Genomic DNA, 23,388 nt, shown 5'->3' on the forward strand with positions numbered 1-23,388 from the left:
CATAACAGTTCAATCAGTTGCTTGTTCCCCTATACAACAAGTGTTTCTTCACTGTACATCACTGAGCAGTACAAAGCAACTACCTCGCTACCCTATTTCTCTATGAGCTTCGGGTACCTGAATAAAGACATGTAAGCAGCTACAAGAAAATGTATCTTTTCCATAAATTTCCTTAGCCATTCACCTTTTAGTGAACACTTAGTAGAACAAGTAATAAATGCGTAAGAGGAATTTAAACTCGCAAATTTATCACCTCATGAGATAAGTGTCATATAAGTTTACTTTCACACAAAATCTTGTCCACAAGACAATCCCACAATATGGTAGTATGTTTTGAGTTTAGTACCTACATCATGTAGTGATGTGTGATATGCCTGAAAGAGTGTAACAGCTGTGTATAGTTGCTGATATGATGTGATACATCTTTTAAGTGCCATTTAATGTGTGGGGCTGCTAACACATTTCCAAAGCTAAGTACAAGCTATTACCCTATTCACACCCATTGCACTGTTACAGGATAACAAGCTTAAAGAGTCCAGGAAAGTAGTAAGTAACCCAACTACACTGTTATAATGCAGACCTTCATATTAGATGTGTTGTCATCCAATATTTTTTCACTGTATAATACTATAGTTATTATTGTTACAAGTAGCTTGAAGAGTCTAGGAAACTGATAAACAACCAAGCTACACTGTTGTTCTACATGCACAAAAACAGACCTTTATACATTTCCATAATTACAAAATCAAAATTCAAGACGTGAACATGCATATCAGTTATTGTGGTATGATGCAACTAGAGTATCACAATATTCCTGTAGAAATTTTCAGAGGGGTTTCAGGTTCAGGAAGGTTTCAATAACTTGTGATCCCAAAGTGTCCAGCTGGTGTGAATGCAGAGACAATTATAATCAGTGTTGGGAGTAATGCGTTACGTTATATTATTACTTTGTGGTAACTAAGTAATATAACGAAATACACTATAAAAACGGGTAATATAACTCAAGTTACTTTACTTACAAATGTAAAACGTTACCTAAGTAATATATAGTTACTGTAATGAGTCTAATATTACATAATATTATTACTACAAGTAACAAAGTTACTAATCTCGTTAGTTATCCTCTGAGTGACGCCTAGCCATAACGAAGTAATGAAGCCTACTGAATGAAGCTTATTCACAGTGTTGGGAGTAATATTATTACTTTTATGGTAACTAAGTAATATAACAAAATACGCTATAAAAACAGGTAATACAACTCAAGTTACTTTACTTACAAATGTAATGCGTTACCTAAGTAATTTAGTTACTGTAACGAATCTTATATTACATAATATTATTACTACAAGTAATGAAGTTACTAATCTCGTTAGTTATCCTCTGAGTAACGCCTATAGCCACAACGAAGTAACGAAGCCTACTGAATGAAGCTTATTCACCAGCTTCTTACTTATAACCGAGATTTGCACATTGTCCAACAACGCAATTATGTCACGTGAGGTTTCACACGTGACAGCTTAAGGCTGTGGACACAAAGTAATATAATTTGTAATATTATTATAGTTACTTTATTGTATGGGTAATATGTAACTGTAACTAAATAGTTCAGTTGTAAGTAATATGTAATATGTAACTAGTTACTTTATAAAGTAACTTGCCCAACACTGATTATAATTTTTTTCAAATCTCAGTGAAAATGTCAGGCAACCTAAAGCATTACCTGACATTGATATGCTACTGTTTTATGCAATTTATCGGAAATCCTTACAATACATTGATAGAATCGAATGACTCAACCTATAATAATACAATCATTGTTGTCTAATTGATTGACAATACTTCACTATAAAACTCTCTAACTTCCTTCTATTTTGATCTGACATTTTGTCAGGCAGGTTCCATTATGGTCAGCCATACATGACATTTGCCTGACAAATGGCCTATGTCAGGCAGCAATAATTGACTCTGACGGTGAATGTTAACTTGATTGCTCAGTGGAGTAAATTAGCTAGCAATGAATCAGTAAAGGTCACTTCACAACATTGTTTCACAGTTAATTCAGGCCTTTGGAGAAAGTTTTGAAGCATGCAAGACAACACTTGTAGTTGTTAAAGCGATAGTTACTTTTAGAGGCGCTTAACATATATGCTTAAACACCGTAATGGCATTTTCAGTGATTTTAGTGAAGTTTGGCCAGTAGTATAAAAGTCCAATATAATACACAATGTAAAGCTTTTGGTAATTTATTACCCACATGATCCATAAATAAATTTGGGGCGTGTGCACTGTTTACAGAGGGGGTTTCAGCTGAAACCATTACAACCTCCCTGTACCCTCCACTGGTATCACACATCACTACACATATGAACAACAAGTAAAGTGATGTTAATGTTTACATGTTCATCAGTGAATACATGGCAAGTGATGTGTACTGGAAACTAGTATTGGTGAGGACTATTATGGCTTCCTAGTTGCTAGTTGCTCATCACTTCATAACAAGTACGGAAGCCATTGTAGTTACAGTGTTCATTTACGTAACCTTCTCCAAGTAGCTTAGTGAAACAGACTTATAATCAGTGTGTATTGTTAGGCCATTAGACCTAACGTTGCCGTACATGCAAATACATATTCCCTGAAAGTTCTTTGCAGGTTTAATGGTTAAACTGAATCAGAGAGTACCAATATATCTATTGTTACCTGATTGAGTTCTGACTGGTCTTTTGTTCTTTTCCTTCTTAGACTTTGTCTTCTTCCTTCTTCTCTCAGTAGCTACTGGTTCTTCAGTTGAGTCAAAAGTAGATGAATGGTCAACTGGTGAGAATAAAAAATTGGATTGTAGCAATAGATCACCGTAATGTGTGTGTTGTCACTCTGATACATGCAACTAGCTAATGAGGTTGAATAATTTTTTTAGCCAGGCTAGGTGTGCAGGCTTTTTGAAGTTGTTAGCTGAAAAACCTGTGTGTATATTGTATTTTGTTTATCTTTTTATCCTCTTGAGGTAGTTTATTGAAGTTAGTTCAATTGTACAACAATGGGCTATACAGGTGTAAAGCAACCAAACCTGGCCTCGTTTGCTACCAGGAATAACAAATGCCTTTGAGGTGAAAGGGGGCATTCGTATATACTTAAAATCAAGAGCAGTTACAACACCTTCACCTATAAAAATTTATTGAGATACTCTATCACATAATTATATTCTATTAAAACAGTTAGTTTTTAGATGAAATGGTAAAACAGGGCCGGAGGAGGAAAAATTGAGTTGGTCAGCTGGCCATTGTATATGTTGAAATTGCTACTATATACATGGTGTTGCCAATGAGAGAGGAGTTGCTGCATGGGATGTGAAGCACACTCTGTGAAGTGCAAAGTACGAGCATTCTAGGGGAGTCTGGGGGCATGCCCTCACAGGAAATTTTGAAAATTAGACACTCAGATATGCAATTTTAGTGATATTTCACTGCTAGCTAGCTCAGTCATAAATATGCTCAAGCCTATCTGTTGTTCTTCAGACTTTCTATACTATGTATAATAGGTAGGTAATTGTAGACCTGACATACAGGGACACAGCATGAAACTTGCTAGCTATATGCATGGCTCAGTGTACAGTTATAGTTATATAGCAATTAGCTAGAAGTTCAAGGGGATTGCTCCCCCCATGCAGGAGCTGCAAAATTTTTTGCAATTTAAAGGCTTGAAATGCCTTAAAATTGATGCTAATTTTAAAAGTAAAACTAACTAGCAAATTGCAACTTTCCCCCCAAATTTCACAGAGAACCCAATCAACCCATGCAGCAGGGTCACCTTATAGAATAGTCTATAATTAATTTGATTTTAGTATTTACTACTAGGCAGCTAACAGTGAATTCACACCGCTGCAATAAAAGGGCTACACAGCTACAAAATGCAGTACACTATACTGGTTTGTATGAAATGAAGTGAACAGAACATCACGTAAATATACTGGTGGACAGTGAATCACGAGTAGACTACTATTCGAAAAATGGCGTGATGTGAGGTGAGACTGAATTTGCTCAGTACTTCAACAGGATGAGTGGGTAGTTGAAAAGGAGTGATTTCTACTGAAAATCTCATCCAGATGGCCGCCATGTAATGTATGGGTGTACAGCTTCTTGCTGCAGAAAGAGGCACCTAGTTAGTCACTTTTGCCCAGTAAAAGAAGTCAAGAGTGACAAGCCAAGAAATGCTAATGATCATTTTATGGAGATTAAATTGTGATAAGTGTGCTGGTTTAGAATCAAAGAAGGCACCTGCCGTACACGTGATAAATGCCAATTGTTAGCACACATGATACGTAGAACCCACAATCATTTCTGTACAAAATGATGCGAATGCAATGCTGTACTGTAAGGTAATTGGAAGTACTGTATGTGTACTTTTGTGCTGTAGTTAGGCTGAGAAACCATAGGTAAGCTACTTGTGCCATGCATTTTTCAATAAATGTGTGTGTAGATATCGTCCAGAGATTGTATGAAAGTAATATACTTTGAGCTGGTCAGCTAGTTAGTCCAGAGTCGTCAGACTATAGGTCCGGCTCAGGCCTGACCAACCAGACCATCTCCTCTGGCCTTGTATAATTTCAACCTGCCAGGTCACTACTAGAGAGTAATAGTCCATGAAACATTATGATTAGTATGGTAGTGCCTTACACAAAATCTGCCACTGTACATGTAGTAGAGTATTATGGACACTTTAAACAACGGACTACATCTAATTCCAGACACTGCTATACTCATAGCTGTGTTTGTATTTCTTTCTCAGTGGGGGTGGTGTGGTCAAAGAAGGTGATGCCCAATTGTCTAGCTGAAGCTGAATAATCACATGTGATGAGACATTATGTGACGTCAACAAATTGGTGCAACTTGTTGAAAGTATTTCAGTTGTGATGGTGCTTTACTGAAGGTAGTGTTTCAAAGCTATATATCTAGGGTCATTATTGGTGACATGGTCTTACACATATTGGGCCTTACTACCTGTCACTGTAGTACTTCATTTTGCAAATTAGTCCACTATTAATTCTTCCTGGGCTCAAGTATTTGTAAGTGGGCGGGCAGTTCATTTCCAATTGGCAGCTCTTCAAGACATTATTCACCTGGCGTAACCATAAAAGATAAAAGTATGTACTTTCCTTTTTAAGTTGCACAAACATGAATTTGACACTACCAGATGTGGGCAGTGGACAGCCAGGAACAGCTCGATCTAGAGAATTTGTTCTATGAGACACAATAATAGCTACACGACAAGACTATCTGCACTTCACAAATACTTTAATTTATAACTCACTTTTTCCTAGCAACTGTTGGATATTACTGGCCACATTGTTCAGTTCAATAAGTGTAAGAGCTTCTATCACTTTATCCCAACTAGCTAGCTTATCAGTGGTCAGCCATTTACTAAACATTTTCCTACAACATGTTTTGGTGTCATTCTTTGAATCCTCCTCAATTGTATCTAATTCATGAGCGTATTTTGGGTCCAGTAATTGTAGTCCCAGGTTATACCACTGACTAGTGACTAAGGGTAGCACGTGATTTACTAGATCTCTCAATACAGGACGATCACAACCTACAGTATCATAGATAGTGTCTATATGACAGTGTCACACTTACTCACCACTTGCGTTGATCCTCACTTCAGCCATTCTAATATTTGAACAGTGTGTGGTGCAGTGGTGCCCCACCCTTCTTTACTGAAACAGCGCACGTGACGTAAGGCGAAGAGATTTAATGCACACTGATATTCATCCTCGTTGTAAACGGCGTTTCCAGGTAGTGTTATGTGTTTGCTATGCTCGTCATCGTCGTACTGTGTTCTCTTGTACCCAGGATTTGGGTGTGCATTATTTGGAAGAATGCGTCCTCTCATCTCAGTCCCAGAAATGACAAGGTGTACAGTTAGATGCAAAGGATGATGATGACTCATTGGTATTCCTGCTAGCGACCTCATTGGTCACATGGTACGTACGTATGAGTGATGGGTATTTTTCTGTGAATATAATGTTATTCCACTGTGAGAAGGCTTAAAGCCAGAATTTTCAACTACTGAAAAATTTTGTGTGGGTGAATCTACAGACCTCTCAACTTGGAACTGGAGTTAACCTTGAGACATCTCAAGTGCATGACCTCATGCAACATTGGGGCTCATGCGCACACACATATTTTATTAATAAAGAATGTCAACAAGCATGAACTAGCTATACTGCATGCATATTGCTGTTATTTGCAGCTTATTACTATGCTCTATGCGCTTTAATCTACACATAGAATCTAAGCAACCTGGAATTCCAAGCACGGTGCAGCATCACGTAAATCATAAGTCTGCTTATTCAGCTTTATGCCTATCTTTGTAATGATTGTGGGTATCACTAATCCTTTCTCTAGGTCCGAATCTGGCCTCTGCTCTGGCACGTGATGATATTTCCCACCGTCTATCTTAGTCCATTCAAAGTTGATTAATGCTAGAAAAACTTATTTAGTACTAAACAAAAATGAGAAGTCACCTTACCATGCTGTAATACAGCCTAGGGTTACAGGTTGGCTCTAGTCCTTTATAGATTTGAGCGCCATAAATTTTAAATATTTATCACATGAGTACCATTTCTTATCTTATATTGAGTTGACGAAAAGTTTTTGATTGTGGGTTTGAGCTTTGTTTATAGGCAAAACTCTTGAGAATTCTTGAGATCTGGAGTGTGACCTTGAGAAATTAGCACCTAACCGTGAGACCTTGAGAAGAGGCCCAAAAACTTGAGTCTCATGGTGAAACCGTGAGAGTTGAGAGGTCTGGAATCTACCTTCAGCTCCCTGTAGTTAGCAAAGTGTATACAGAGCCTACATTCATGAGGGATCAAAAACAAGTATTCATACACATATAGAGGACTTGCACGCGTGAAGCAACAGTTGCTAGGCGGACATGTTTCGGGACAACCTTTTATGGTGCATATTGGGTCAGAATGAAGGTAACGAGATTTCTTCACTTAGCGCTGGGTATAGTAGCACTGGGATGGTTTTGAAATAGAGGATCTTATCATTGGCTTTGTGAAATAGGTGGCTAATTAAATTTTGATACATTTCTCACCAATTCTAACTTCTTCACCTTTTTTAACGAGCTCGGTGGTATTTACAACACAACTCAACGCTGATTTGCTTCATTACAGCCTGTACCAAATCCTGAGAAAGCACTTTTCAGCCACAACACTGTCCCGAAACATGGCCAACAGCTACAGTTGCCTAGCAATTACGATGATTTACGTCACGGTGCAAGTCCTCTATTGGTTGGTTGGTTAAAGTGCATTGCCCCTAGGTAAACCTGTACACTGCTGTTAACTGCAGCCTATTCACTGTTGCACGATTTAACTACAATCATACCCATCTGCCATCTTGCATGACGGTCCAGTTTGCACCATGTGATGTACATATGACTGGACTTTCACCTTTATCAACTCCCCTCTCCAGGTAATATCCTGTTATGTTTTACACAAAGTGCTTCAGAGATTTTGTGGTCATAGCTTACACCTGCACTTTCCTTCCTCTCAGTATTAATGTTCACACATAATCATGTACTGTGAACTGCCTTTAACCCAGAATATCATCACAATAAACTACTAGTACTCTCATCATCAGCATTCTATCTTCTCAGATAATTGCAGTTCGATCATATATAATAGTGTCTCACATGATGTCTACTAGTTTCAGAAGGTCCTGAATGTTCTTGTATTATAGTGGAAGATTCTAGGGCCTACTTTATTCCACGGACTGAACTTGCGAACTGGACTCGTGGACTGAGCTGGAAACAGCTTTTAAACAATAATCCAGGCATTATCCATCTCTTGCAACACTGGAGACATCACTATCGAGCTACAACTGCTGATACTGGCTCTTCCTTACAAGTAATGACACTAGTGCATGCACTAATTAATTAGAATACATATACAAGACATGTGTACTAGCAGTGATACAGCGTGATAGAGGCTATTGTTGTAGCGTAGATGTTTTCCTGTGTTGCTTTAGCACTAGTGTTACAGCTGTAGAGATGAGCCAGTAACTATTCTTAGCAGGTAGCTAGGTGGCACCACCAGGCAAGGTGATGGGGCTATGCAAATAATCTGAATCATCACTACAGTTCTAATGCTAGTGTTAAGTACTGAAGCAACAAAGGAAAACAATAATAGCCTCTGGCGCGCTTTATCACTGTGAGTACACTTGTATCGTAAGTGTATTCTAATTAAATAGTGCATGTGCTAGTGCCATATGACTTGTACGGAAGAGCCAGTATCAGCAGTTGTAGCTCGATAGTTCATGGGTCCAGTCCATGGTATAAAGTAGGCCAGGCTTTAGTGAGTTTCTGGCTGACATACGGGTGATAATACATTTGTGTGGGTGAGCGGGTGAAAATCCCTAAATGTGGAAGGTCTGTTAATGCCTGTAACTTGTGAATAGAAACATGTAACAAAAAACATGAAGAATGCAGAAAAATAATCCAGACACAGTGACAGTGGCATAGCTAAGGTGGGTACTGGTAGGGTACAGGCCCAACCAATCAGTTCCAGTGCCCTACCAACTCAGGTACTCACCGTACATAGTCACATGGTTGCTGCAGCTTGTAGGTATACAATGGTGCCCAACCAATCCTTATGGACCAGCTATGCCATGCTCAGTGGTGACTTGATTCCCAGCAACATGTAGTCTAGGCACACACCTAAAGATCCTCAACATGTGTACAGCTGGGATCTGGGATATTAGGGCTTCTGCTATGTTTTCAGTGGAGCATGAATCGGTCCTTATGATCATGAGAAGCATATTTGGGAAGTAAGTGTGGGAGTTCCCTCCCCCCCTTGTACGTATTTTAAGGGATCACATCATATCATGGGATTACATCACATCAAGGGATCACATTTAATGATTATAGAGAGACTAAAATTAATGTACATGGTACCATAGTTCGCTTTATTTCATGCAAAAACAAATTGTGATAAAACTATTCATGTAAAAAGTTTTTCATATGATTTACGTGAATGACTGCTCTATTAGAGTAGTTTGATCTTATGTAATAATTTCCTGTAAGAAATTTTTGTACAAGATTTGCATACGACAATTATTTTACAACAAAAAGAGCAAATTATGGTATATTTACTTATATATTAAGTAGGGATCCAAGCGACAAAAGTAGTGAAACAAGAGATGAATGATGGTACTACAGCTCTGTGAGAAAATCCGTACATTTGCATGTTATAGCAATTATGTCTAAGTAGGGATTTTCCCACTGAGCGATGCTGTATCATCTCTTGTTTCACTACCTTTTAATTGCTTGGATCCATTTAAATTAATAATAATTACATCTATTAGTTTTGTTTTTGTTATAGCTCACATACAACTATACATTGTGTGACTGTTCAATTAGAATATCATACATGACTGTGACATGTGTATTAGGGTGACATGTGTATTAGGGTGACATGTGTATTAGGGTGACATGTGTATTAGGGTGACATGTGTATTAGGGTGACATGTGTATTAGGGTGACATGTGTATTAGGGTACGGTGTATGTTGAGTTAGCTTCTCGCCTACCAAGGAGTGTGGTCACTATTTCCTAATGTTCACCATGCTATCATTGCAGCCTGAACAATGAAGGGGTGAAGTCATCATGTTTGAGTGAATAGATCATTAAGAGGTGTGGTCTCCTCTCTTGATTGTTATTAATCAGCCAAGGTTGTTGATGGACATGGTCTTGTACCTGTTGTGAAGTTACAGGTATCTACTGGCTGTCCAGTACATGTATATCTAATCCAAAACAGCCAAGCTGTAAAAAAAGTGTGCGGCCCTCAGAAAGGCTATGGTGAAAAAAGATGTGAAATCCCAGGTGGCGGCCAAGAAATAGCTGTGATGGTAGGTTAATGGTAAAAATTTTAATAATGACAATTCAGGTAAATTTTGTGTAGATTTCATTTCTTTTTGTATTTGTATACCCCAAAAGCCGGCCTATGGCCAGCTTTGGGACTTTTTTAACCTATGTTTTTTTTCTTTACTACAGGAAGAAGAAAAGATGAAGTAGATGTACTTTAAAATATTTTATCAGTAAATGTACAAATTATATATATAATACATATGTGACCGGATTTGCGAAAAGGGGCCTTCCACATACATCCAATTTGCCAACTTTGACAATTGATAACTTCAGATTGGAAAGAGCTATTGCCTTGAAATTTGAGCAGTGGTAATTTCTTTGCAGCTGAACTCTCCACATGATGATTTCTTTGTAGCTGAACTCTCTACAAGGTAATTTCTTCTAGCTGATCTCTCTACAGGGAGATTTGTTTGTAGCTGAACTATCTACAAGGTAACTTCTTCTAGCTGATCTCTCTACAGGGTGGTTTCTTTGTAGCTGAACTCTCTATAAGGTAACTTCTTCTAACTGATCTTTCTACAGGGCAATTTGTTTGTGGCTGTATTTTCTACAGGGTGATTTCTTTCCAGCTGAACTCTCTACATGGTGGTTTCTTTGTAGCTGAACTCTCTACAAAGTAATTTCTTCTAGCTGATCTCTCTACAGGGTGATTTGTTTGTAGCTGAATTCTGTACAGGTGATTTGTTTGCAGCTGAGCTCTTTACAGAATGGTTTCTTTGTAGCTGAACTCTCTACAAGGTAACTTTTCTAGCTGATGTCTCTACAAGGTGGTTAGTTTGTAGCTGAACTCTCTACATGGTGGTTTCTTTGTAACTGAACTTTCTACAAGGTGACTTCTTCTAGCTGATCTTTCAATAGGGTGATTTGTTTGTAGCTTAACTCTCTACAAGGTAACTTCTTCTAGCTGATCTCTCTACAGGGAGATTTGTTTGTAGCTGAACTCTCTACAGGTGATTTGTTTGAAGCTGAACTTTCTAAATGATGGTTTCTTTGTAGCTGAACTCTCTACAAGATAACTTCTTCTAGCTGATCTCTCTACATGGTGATTTGTTTGTAGCTGAATTCTGTATAATTGATTTGTTTGCAGCTGAGCTCTTTAAATAATGGTTTCTTTGTAGCTGAACTCTCTCAAGGTAACTTCTTCTAGCTGATGTCTTTACAGGGTCACTAGTTTGTAGCTAAATTCTCTACATGGTGGTTTCTTTGTAACTGAACTCTCTACAAGATAACTTCTTCTAGCTGATCTCTCTACATGGTGATTTGTTTGTAGCTGAATTCTGTATAATTGATTTGTTTGCAGCTGAGCTCTTTAAATAATGGTTTCTTTGTAGCTGAACTCTCTACAAGGTAACTTCTTCTAGCTGATGTCTCTACAAGGTCACTAGTTTGTAGCTGAGCTCTCTACATGGTGGTTTCTTTGTAACTGAACTCTCTACAAGGTGACCTCTTCTAGCTGATCTTTCTACAGGGTGATTTGTTGAAGCTGAACTCTCTATATACAAGGTAACTTCTTCTAGCTGATCTCTCTACAGGGAGGTTTGTTTGTAGCTGAACTCTCTACATGATGGTTTCTTTGTAGCTAAACTCTCTACAAGGTAACTTCTTCTATTGATCTCTCCACAGGGCGATTTGTTTGTAGCTGAACTCTCTACATGGTGGTTTCTTTGTAGCTGAACTTTGCAAGGTGATTTCTTCTAGCTGAACTATCTCTTTCCATAGTTGCATGAACTCCCTACAAGGTAACTTGTTCTAGCTGATCTCTCTACAGGGTAACTTGTGTGTAGCTGATATCTATACAGGTTTCTTGTTTCTAGCTGATCTCTTGAATTCTCTTCAGGGTGACTGCTCTATTAGGATGACTGCTCTATTAGAGTATCTCGATCTCGCACTTGCTGCACCAAGTTGGATTTCGTGTTATAACTCCGTGGCTTTAAGTCTGATTCTTCTACACCATTGATGATCCTTTCTAAGATGATTACTCCATCTGTACAACGATTTTCAAAGCATTACCCCAAGCGGTTTATCTGGTAGGCGTGGCAAGCAGTCGTTTTTTTATTAGCTAATCTCGATTGCGTAATTGTTACACACTGTTGGTTTTTTCGTTGTATCTTCCTGGTTTTTAGCTTGATTTCTTTCAAACCACAAAAGGTTTGAGGTTCAATAGTTAACCTATTCACCCACCGATTTTCAGCTTCTTCCCATATGCGGTTTACCCTGTAGGCGTGACAACATATTGGTGTTATTTTTCGTGAATAATCGCGCATAACTCTTTGTCTGTTTATCGTATTCCAGCCAAAGTTGGTACCGAGATGTGCCTTTATATCCCCCTTTCGTGTGCCAAGTTTCAAGGCAATCAGATATGGCGTTCGCGTTTTATAGCAGTTTTTATAAGTGTGCGACAAGAAAAAGAAAAATAAGAAGAAAAAAAAAACGAAGAAACTGAGCCAATTTTTGAAGTCGCATATCTCGGGAACGCGTGAAGCAATTTCGCTCAAATTTGGAATGTGGAGTGCTGCAGTTGGGGGGCATGTCCACAGCAAAAATCGTCTTGTTTCATAAAGGAAGCACAGAGCTACGGAGGTGCGAAAATTGCGTTTTCTTTCTTCCTGTCAATATACTCACAGGTGTTACGCGCTGGCTTCTTGGGCCGCACGACACACTACCGTGTGTCTTGATACTCCTAATAGTAGTGTAAGTACTTTTAATAATTTTGAGGTGTCTAAATATGCTGAAAGTTTTATTATGGAAAGTTAATGTCTTGATATGGTGTTGTTGTATGAAGAAGATGACCAGCCTGATTGAACATGAAAGGAAAGACAAGTCACAGAGGACACACATGTCCAGCCCCAAAAGACATATCCCACTGTTAAGATCGTAAAACGGTGTCCATGTGCTCTTTGTTTAGCCTCTAGCCTTGCGACTGTAATTAGACTGCTGGCCGGCTGGCCCTGACCGACAAACCAAAATTCCAGTTATGGTGACTTAGAAAAAAATTCTATAACCCAACTGCATGTAAGTGTTTTCTTTATTAATTTTGATGTTAGATGGACTAATATTATTCCATAAAGGTGATTATTTTTGTTGCATAAGATGTCTCTAGGATGATTTTTAAGTGCAGCTTGTAAGGAGGTTCCTGTCACTTTAGGGGTGATCCCTACTTCAGCAGTACTACCATACTGTTTGATACATACGGTGTCCTTTATCCAGAGGGTCCTTTATGTGAGGATGTTCCACTCTATTGTCTTGTGGAGCCATTTTATTTGGTGAATCCCTTCCCATATAATCCTATGTTCACCAGATACTGAGAGTTACAAGTGTGGAAGTGTTAAAGCATCACAGTGTTATAATGGAGCTTGTGGTAGACATGAAGTGAGTGTTAACAATGATTCCTCATCCAAGAAATGAGGTTTTATAATAAGCCTGTGGTTTAATATTAAAGCTGGAAAAGATTATATCCCATAACAACTTTAATTTCCTGATTGGGATGCATACCAGCAAAAACCCGACTTGTTCACACAATGGCATGCAGTTAATCAGTCAGTAGAAAATTCCAATTGGAAAAAAAATTGTTACAATTTATTGGAAGCATTTAGGGTCATACTGAAGGCACTTTTGGGCTTGGTTATACCTATCCAATACTACCAGGGTGTCAAGATGATCTTGTGTTGGGTGATTTTATTTGGGCCAGAAAACCCATGATCCCCAATAATATACAGCACTACTGTACTGTATGATATACAAGTGTTAAGATCAGCTAGTTACTAATAACTTCTTTGTAAAGTAAGAAACTGAACTAACTACAGGTGGAAAAAAAAGAAGGAATAATTGGTACTATGAGTGGTTGACCTCTGTGTGTGTATGTAACTCTGTGTGTGTATGTAACCAATTGTGTCATTGTTACCATAGAGTTTTGTCAAGAAGTCACGGATCAGCAGATGCCTCATGTTGCTCCTATTATTTTCCCGCAGCTACTACAAGTTATCACTCAACCACAAGTGAGTACATTACCACTAGATATGAAACAGACAGTTTGTCAAATGTATTGTTGTAACGTTTAACTTGTAATATGATCCTGTGGTGATTTGTAGGTTAGGTAGCTAGAGACATGGGAGTGTTATTAGGGGTGGAAATGTATTTAAATGAAATTTATTTTAAGGAAGAATCAATTAGTGTATTTAATTTAAAAATGATCCAAGTGATAAAAATAGTGACACAGGAGATGAATGATGGTATTATAGTTCTGTGAGAAAATCCCTACATTGGCATTTTACTTTTGTTCAATGCCAAAGTAGGGATTTTCCCACCAAGCTATGCTGTAAGACCATCATTCATCTCTACTACTGTTTATCACTTGAGACCCTACATCATTTATTTTTTAAATATACTAGTTTAGTGTTTTGTATATGTGTGACTGTTCTATTAGGGTGACTTCTGTATTGGAGCCTTTTATCTACGTACCAGTGTGTGTGTGTGTGTGTGTGTGTGTGTGTGTGTGTGTGTGTGTGTGTGTGTGTGTGTGTGTGTGTGTGTGTGTGTGTGTGTGTGTGTGTGTGTGTGTGTGTCACTATTTCTATGCTAGCATTATAAAATATAGCTAGACCAATAATGAGGGGGTCGGGTCATTGTGATCAAGTAAATACCGTATAGGGAAAATTTTCGAAAGGTTAAATTTTTGAAAAGAATGCTTGATTGGAAATTCGAAAGAATATTTCGAAACAATGCCTCTTTACCGCGCCGCACCGTAGATAATTAATTCACGGAGGAAGCTAACAGTGGTTGCGTTGATCACATACATAGCTAGAACTTGCTGCTTTGATTGTTCAGCTAGATAAATGCCCAATCTGAATCTGGTTTTGATAGAATCTCGTCTAGCTATCCTAGGGTCTTCCTTCGTAGGTTGTTTGGCAGATTTCATGGCGTTTTTCAGCCCATATAGCTAACTAGATGTTTGCTAATAATTATAGTCTTTCTAAGACTCGTGGTGTCGTTCGTGCTCGCTCATACATATGCGCACGCGTGGTAGCTCCATGGCTAGCTACTTGTGTGTGGCCTAGTGCGTATAGCTATAATACATTAGGTCTACAGCTAACTGATGTTAGTAGAAACTATGCATGCGTGCACTCGCAAAAATCATACCTAGTCATACTTCCTTTGATTGTCACTTCAAAGCCGGGATGTAGTTACTATTTTCGAAAACACAGTTATTTTAGAATTTTTCGAAAATTTAACCATTCAAAAATTTCCCACTATACGGTAGATTGCTAGGTCTCTGTACTCAATCATTATAGTAGGACCACAAAGGAGTAGGCGTGGCCCACGAAATAAAATCACCCAAAAAGCAACCACAATTTTCCCTGACGACGATGAGGCAGTATTGGTTAGGTAAAACTAAGCCCAAACAAGCTTTCAGATTGACCCGAAACGCTTTCAACAGGTTGCTATGGAATTTTAAAAATAATTTGTTTAACGGAATTTTCTACTGACTGAGTAACTGACTGACTGATGCCTTCAGACAAGCGTAACTCGATAATGGCTAAGGCTACGGGCTTGAATTTTTCACTGTTCAACGTCACTTTGGCCTGACAGGTGCCTTATGAAATACCGCAGTACGTGCAATGCATTCTTCATGGACTTACCTGTGTCCTCCTTTGTGTCCCATTCACCTTTGCTGACAGCAAAAAGTGCTGATTTGGCGATAGCATGTGATGGCTTCCCTTTGTAACGAAAATCATCCATATTTGTCATAGTGGCTATTTTGAAAACAGAGGTGCTTTTCAAACAGTTCTTGATTCGTACTACTGTGTAATGGATTGAATGTAGCCGACAACGAAGCGTAATGGATACCTTCACTTTTCAGGCGATAATTATTGATATAACTGGGGTGCGCGGCACCATTTCTTTTGATAGTCTCGCTCCCAGCCCCTATCCGTGTCTGGGGGCAAGACTATTCTTTTGATATGCGTGGATTGCAGAGGTGCTTTTTGAACAGTTCTTGATTCGAAATGTTGCGTAACGGGATGAACATAGCTGACAACGAAACGTAATGGATAATTCACTTTTCAGATGATAATTGGGGTGTGGCGTCATTTCAGATGTGGTATGCTGGTTCACCAGTCATAATCAAGACACACGGTAGTGTGTCGTGCGGCCCAAGAAGCCGGCGCGTAACACCCGTGAGTATATTGACAGGAAGAAAGAAAATGCAATTTTTGCACCTCCGTAGCTCTGTGCTGCCTTGATGAAACAAGACGAGTTTTGCTGTGGACACTCCCTCCACCTTCAGCACTCCACATTCCAAATTAGAGCGAAATCGCTTCAAGCATTCCCGAGATATGTGACTTCAAAAATTGGCTTAGTTTCTTTTTTTCTTCTTATTTTTCTTCCTCTTTTCGCACACTTACAAAAACTGCTATAAAACGCGAACGCTATATCCGATTGCCTTGAAATTTGGCACACAGAAGGGGGGTATAAAGGTGCATCTCTGTACCAACTTTGGCTAGGATACGATAAACAGGAAAAGAGTTATGATCGATTATTCACGAAAAATAACACAAATATGTTGTCACGCCTACAGGGTAAACCGCGTATGGGAAAAAGCTGAAAATCGGTGGGTGAATAGGTTAACTATTGAACCTCAAACCTTTTGTGGTTTGAAAGAAATTGAGCTAAAAACCAGGAAGATACAACAAAAAAAACCAACAGTGTGTAACAATTATGCAATCGAGATTAGCTAATAAAATAACGACTCCTTGCCACGCCTACCAGATAAACCGCTAGGGGGAATGCTTTGAAAATCGCTGTATAGAAGTAGTAATCATCTTATAAAGGATCATTAATGGTGTAGAAGAATCAGACTTAAAGCCACGGAGTTATAACACGAAATCCAACTTGGTGCAGCAAGTGCGAGATCGAGATACTCTAATAGAGCAGTCATCCTAATAGAGCAGTCACCCGAAGAGAATTCAAGAGATCAGCTAGAAACAAGTAACCTGTATAGAGATCAGCTAGAAACAAGTCACCCTGTAGAGAGATCAGCTACAAAAAATTCATCCTGTAGAGAGTTCAGCTACTAAAAACCACCCTGCAGATAGTTCAGCTACACACAAGTTACCCTGTAGAGAGATCAGCTAGAAAAATTTACCTTATAGGGAGTTCATGTAACTATGGAAAGGGATAGTTCAGCTAGAAGAAATCACCTTGTAGAGTTCAGCTACAAAGAAACTACCATGTAGAGAGTTCAACTACAAACAAATCACCTGTAGAGAGATCAATAGAAGAAGTTACCTTGTAGAGAGTTCATCTACAAAGAAACCATCATGTAGAGAGTTTAGTTGCAAACAAATCACCTGTAGAGAGTTCAGCTACAAACAAATCTCCCCGTAGAGAGATCAGCTAGAAGAAGTCACCTTGCAGAGAGTTCAGTTACAAAGAAACCATCATGTAGAAAGTTCAGCTACAAACTAGTGACCTTGTAGAGACATCAGCTAAAAGAAGTTACCTTATAGAGAGTTCAGCTACAGAGAAACTATCATGTAGAGAGTTCAGCTGCAAACAAATTCACATGTAGAGAGTTCAGCTACAAGCAAATCTCCCTGTAGAGAGATCAGCTAGACGAAGTTTCCTTGTAGAGAGTTCAGCTACAAACAAATCACCCTGTAGAAAGATCAGCTAGAAGAAATTACCTTGTAGAGAGTTCAGCTACAAAGAAACCATCATGTAGAGATTTCAGCTGCAAACAAAACACCTGTAGAGAGTTCAGCTACAAACAAATCTCCCTGTAGAAAGGTCAGCTAGAAGGAGTCACCTTGCAGAGAGTTCAGTTACAAAGAAACCATCATGTAGAGAATTCAGCTACAAACTAGTGACCTTGTAGAGACATCAGCTAAAAGAAATTACCTTGTAGAGAGTTCAGTTGCAAAAAAATCACCTGTAGAGAGTTCAGCTACAAACAAATCTCCCTGTAGAGAGATCAGCTAGAAGAAGTTACCTTGTAGAGAGTTCAGCTACAAAGAAACCATCATGTAGAGAGTTCAGCTGCAAACAAATCACCTGTAGAGAGTTCAGCTACAAACAAATCACCCTGTAGAAAGATCAGCTAGAAGGAGTCACCTTGTAGAGAGTTCAGTTACAAAGAAACCACCATGTAGAGAGTTCAGCTACAAACTAGCGACCTTGTAGAGACATCAGCTAAAATAAAATACCTTGTACAGAGTTCAGCCACAAAGAAACCATCATGTAGAGAGTTCAGCTACAAACAAATCTCCCTGTAGAGAGATCAGCTAGAAGAAGTTACCTTATGGAGAGTTCAGCTACAAAGAAACCATATTGTACAGAGTTCAGCTGCAAACAAATCTCCCTGTAGAGAGATCAGCTAGAAGAAGTTACCTTATGGAGAGTTCAGCTACAAAGAAACCATATTGTACAGAGTTCAGCTGCAAACAAATCTCCCTGTAGAGAGATCAGCTAGAAGAAGTTACCTTGTGGAGAGTTCAGCTTCAAAGAAACCATCATGTAGAGAGTTCAGCTGCAAACAAATCACCTGTAGAGAGTTCAGTTACAAACAAATCACCCTGTAGAGAGATCAGCTAGAAAAAGTTACCTTGTAGATTGTTCAGCTACTAACAATTCACCCTGTATAGAGGGCAGCAAGAAGAAGTCACCTTGTAGAGTGTTCAGTTACAAAGAAACCACCATGGAGAGTTCTGTAATAAATATATGTATTATATATATAATTTGTACATTTACTGATAAAATCAGAAATATTTAAAGTATATCTGCTTCATCTTTTCTTCTTCCTGTAGTAAAGAAAAAAAAGATAGGTTAAAAAAGTCCCAAAGCCGGCCTATGTATACAAATACAAAAAGAAATGAAATCTAACCCAAAACAGCCAAGCTGTAAAAAAACAGTGCGGCCCTCAAAAAGGCTATGGTGAAAAAAGATAATAATTATTACCTTAAAAGGTTAACAAATAAGTACACAGAAAAAATTGGAATTTCAACTAAAGTACTGAAACAAGCTGGAGTAGTGCACGATATTAAATCACAGTAAAACAATAAGAAGTGTTATATCCCTACTGTGCATTTCCATTATGGTATCTTGGAGCACAGTAGGGATATAACGCTTCTTATTGTTTTACTGTGATTTAATATCATGCACTTCAGTTTGTTTCAATACTTTTTATCGATGTGCTATGGTCCCTACTCTAGTTGAAAATTCCTAATTTTTCTTTGTACTTGTTTGTTATTAATCAACCGAGAGCGTGATCTCGAATGTATTGTGAAGTTACAGTTATCTACCAGGTGTCCAGTACTTCGTAAATGCCTTAGATAATTTTGTGGCATCTGAATATGCTGCTCAAGGAAAGTGTTGGTATGGAAAATAATGCCTTGGTATGGTTTCATTGGATGAAGAAGACAATGGACCAGCCTGATTGAAGATAAAGGAAAGACAAGGTGTGCACTGGTAAGACACACACACCACTGATGAGTTTAATAAAATGGTGGCCGTGCACTGCTTTGTTTAGCCTCCAGCCTTGCGTCTGTAGTCAGGCAGGTAGGCTGGCAGACGAAAATTCAAGTTTTGGTGATTTTTTTTAAAAGTATGGAAATCTTAAGGTATACAAAGTCATAGATGTGCAGTGTATTATTCTTATTGCATTGTGCCTGTACTTTTTACACTAAAATGTTGGCTTCATAAGAAGTTTAAATTTGATCTTCTCAACGTCCACAAAAAATTCGGTGCTGTTATCACAATGTGAACGATTTCATCAAAATTTATTACTTAGCCACTCTACTACTTGTACTCCCGTATTGTTTGATAAAGAAAAATAGTCATGTTGCTATTATATTGACAAGATTTTAATTTAGCAGATACATGTAATTTCATTTTATGACAGCATACACAACATTGTTGATCACGTGTTGATCACATGATGATGGTTTACCAACAGGTGTATAGTAGTCGTACAAGGAGCAGGGCTATCACCATCTTTACAACTTGTGCTGAACTGATCTATACTATGAGTGATGTGTTCCCAGTGAGTGTGTTTTCCAAATACTCTAATTGAACAATTATTTGATTTTCAATTTCATATAACCACCACTGTACATGTGTGCTGTTATGTTCATTCCTGTACTCCATTCTCTGTTCCCATACTACAGGCCTCCCCCAAAGAACTACTCAACCCAGTAATCCCCCAGTATGTGGAGACCTTTGCTGTGTTGTTGAGCACACCCTCGGGGCAACATGATGATGACACCGCTCATGTGATCCACAAAGAGGTCATTAGTTCATTGACCACTTTACTGAGGGAATTCCCCAAAATGATGGCTGGTCACCTAGCAACTGTGCTGCAACCCATCTGGAATGTTGTGATTAGTAGCACTAACGAGTATCCATGACAACAGTAGTGTTGTGTTGTTGATCTCCTTAGCAACATTAGATATGTCTGTTGTGAGGTGAACAGTTTGATTAGTCTCGTGCCCAGACCCCACCCACTGCGTTGAATAGGGTCTGGTGACATTTGCAGGAGTTTTGGGCCCTACGCCATTTTTCTTTTCTGACCAATCGGACGCCTTGATTCAGGTACAACGCGATTTGATAGGTTGGAACTAGGAAAATGGCCGACTATAGCTATGGATACAAATGCGTAAACAATATGGCGGTGGGCCCAAAAACATTGCGTAAGTCACCAGACCCTACTCAACGCAGTGGGTGGGGTCTGGGCACGAGACTACAGTTTGATGGGGTCAACTCAAATGGTGGACTCTGATGGTCTGTCTGTTTGTGTGTCTGTCTGTATTGTATGTGACTATCAGATGTGTGTGGTACATGTGTATCATTATTATTGTACAAGTATATATTAGGAAAATTAGGAATTTTAAGTTCAGTTAGGGATTATAGAAAAAAAGTAGGGGTCGCCGATATACTAATGGACATTTAATCCCTAATTCAGTCATGGGTATTAGTGTTGTACCGATAGTCGTTGATCGGTAGGTATCAGCCAATATTAGCTAATTTTGCAACTATCGGTATTGGCTATGAAGCAGACAAATTAGCCAATTAACCAAAACCCACAATCAATCAGTAAAGATGGTAATAAACATGTGACAGTAAAGAAACTGGTGAACACAATAATTAATGGTAAAACATTTATTATAACTGGTTAGGCTTGTTTGTCTGAAAAGTATGGCTGCAAGGCTATAGCAGGCTGTGTGTATTTATCAGATGCCCATGCAATTAGTTGTGGAGTAGCCAAGGGTGGGTATGAACGGTCATTTGCCCAACCATCATAAGTAGCTAGCTCAACACTGGTTATTTGCTGCACTAGATTCGGGCAGCAAATGAACAAGTCCTTGACAGTCTATGATAGCTCACATACCACATTGTTGAGCAATGAATACAAACAAGTACAACAAAGCTTAGATATTATTATACTGAAGGTACTTTTGGGCTTGGTTATGCCTAACCAATAGTGCCAAGGTGTATTGTGAGGCTAGTTTTAGGGTGATGGTTTTGGCCAGAAAAGCCCAAACCTTCATGATCACTAATATCAAGAGTATATAATAGAAGCCAAGAGTGTCGAACAGTGTATTAGCTCGTGATTAATGATTGCATAAAGTAACACGGATATTTCAGTAATTGTTCGTTTACGCGAAATGGTAATTTGAAATGCGTACATGGCAACGGGTCTTTGTACTCCAGTTTTTCCATCTTATTCAACCAAGTATTCAATACAACAGTTATTGTACAAGGAAAGTGTAGTAGAACCCCAGCTCGCTAAAACAATGATTGCACAAATGAGCGTGTTGCCATGCCTTCAGGGATCCGCTTGGCAGTGCCAGAACTTTAACATTAGCCAATTACCTTTAACACTATCATGTTTTTGCTTGGTTTAGTGGCTGAATCACCCATTCGATACTCTTGGTTACTATTATACACTCTTGCTAATATACAATACTACCATACTGTATGATAACAGGAACGCATCGAATCCTATGGACAAGGGAGCTTGTAACTCCGTACACTACCAATAAATACTACAGGTGAAATTCAAACATGGCGTCCAGTGTTACTATGTACATAATTGGTTACATCATTCTTACACGCAACAGGGATACACTGAATGGGCTGCTACTCCATCATCTAGTGTGAAGGTAGTAAAGCTGCTTTGATAGGAAGATCGTCAAGTCAAAGGTAAAGCTTGGAATAGTCAAGTGAGAGTAATTTTGCGTGATTATCGACTGTAGAAAGACTGTCCTGCTAAGCCTGTGCTACTATTCCTCGGTCGTGCGTTTCCATAGCTTTGCTTCGTTGCAGCGGAAATGTGATGTATTTGAGCATGCTCCTCCACATAATATCCTAATTAGGAAATTTTAAAAGTTACTTATTATAGTACACGGCAGCCATGTTTGAATTTTGTTCTTTACGAAGTTACATGCTCCCTTGTCCTTGTCCATCCCTTGTCCATCCCTGTAGGATTTGATGCGCTCCTGATGATAACAAGGAATATAAAATACAAACCAGTGTTCATTCAGATAAGTGTATTTAGTTTTCACATAACCCGTATGTTGTCTTTGGAACACCAAGTCTTTATTCTACACTGAGGTGTACCAATAAGAAATTTGTCAATATTCTGATAACTGATAAATTGACTACACAATTACTGATTCTGATATTTGTAGTAGTGGGTTACATCTGAACATGAAAGGTTTTTTCACTTCCTGTGCACATGACCATGTGACCACTTTTGCACAAGTCTTATTTTTCTGGAGTTCTCTTTTAACCTCTTTTAAAAATTGTCTCAATTTGATATTTGAACTAATCGAGTTAAATAAAGTGTATCTCCTTTAAAAATCAACATTTCACAAATATCACAATATCAATACCGACACTTATATTACCCATGCATTGTGTATTGTCTTAATAGAGTTGTCAAAGAATTCACTGTGTTCACACTACACACATGTAATCCATATTAGGAGAGTGTCTTGGGATGGAGCACGTGTTATTTGCTGTGTTTGAGTTTATTGAGACACTAGCCTGCTCTGAACATAAGAAACTACACAAGTTGGTTGCCACGGTGATGAACGACCTTGTACACTTGCTGGTCAGCTACATGCAACCAACTGAACAACAGGTGATCATGTGATGTCATGTGATCTGTGTGATGTCATGTGATCTTGTGTGATGTCATGATTTTACCTGTCCATATACTACTTTGCCCACCAAACATAATAAATGATCTGAAAATGTTTTGTGTATTACACATAGTACATTTAGCCCTTTGACAAAGTGCAATATAATGGATACAAACACATTGGCTTGTATAATCCTTATTACTGTAGCTGTGCACAGAAAGTGTTCACTAACACCATAATACTCATTATGAAATTCCACACTAAGCATTGCTTTGTTCAAAGAAAATCTTCACTGCTAGGCTGCCAGTGTACATTATCTTTTCT

At 38.5% G+C, this 23,388-nt stretch overlaps 3 protein-coding genes across 5 annotated transcripts in view; 2 read left to right on the forward strand and 1 right to left on the reverse strand.

Moving 5' to 3' along the window:
• Positions 1 to 23,388, forward strand: part of LOC136252615 (importin-9-like) — an 81,802-nt gene that overhangs the window by 37,089 nt on the left and 21,325 nt on the right. For 2 of the 3 annotated variants that reach the window (XM_066045116.1, XM_066045117.1), the window contains exon 4: positions 22,906 to 23,063. In XM_066045116.1, the coding sequence (XP_065901188.1) occupies positions 22,906 to 23,063 (158 nt within the window). Of the gene's footprint in view, positions 1 to 20,665; positions 20,699 to 22,905; positions 23,064 to 23,388 lie in introns of those variants that run through there. The other variant, XM_066045118.1, reaches the window with a different exon arrangement.
• LOC136252613 (protein NLRC3-like) overlaps positions 1 to 23,388 on the reverse strand; it is a 64,992-nt gene that overhangs the window by 3,710 nt on the left and 37,894 nt on the right. Inside the window, exons 1-3 of the mRNA XM_066045112.1 lie at positions 5,635 to 5,727; positions 5,305 to 5,586; positions 2,698 to 2,811 (exon numbers count right to left, since the gene is read on the reverse strand). Coding sequence (XP_065901184.1) covers positions 2,698 to 2,811; positions 5,305 to 5,586; positions 5,635 to 5,662 — 424 coding nt within the window. The 5' untranslated portion in view covers positions 5,663 to 5,727. Of the gene's footprint in view, positions 1 to 2,697; positions 2,812 to 5,304; positions 5,587 to 5,634 lie in introns of the transcript that reaches the window.
• LOC136252617 (importin-9-like) lies at positions 5,950 to 20,376 on the forward strand. The gene is made up of 4 exons (XM_066045127.1): positions 5,950 to 5,977; positions 13,832 to 13,920; positions 19,875 to 19,961; positions 20,086 to 20,376. Exons 2-4 carry the CDS (start codon positions 13,861 to 13,863, stop codon positions 20,323 to 20,325), a joined length of 387 nt encoding a protein of 128 aa, XP_065901199.1. The 5' UTR covers positions 5,950 to 5,977; positions 13,832 to 13,860; the 3' UTR covers positions 20,326 to 20,376.

This window comes from Dysidea avara, chromosome 4 (assembly GCF_963678975.1).
Source record: "Dysidea avara chromosome 4, odDysAvar1.4, whole genome shotgun sequence".
In the NCBI taxonomy this organism is placed as follows: Eukaryota; Metazoa; Porifera; class Demospongiae; order Dictyoceratida; family Dysideidae; genus Dysidea; species Dysidea avara.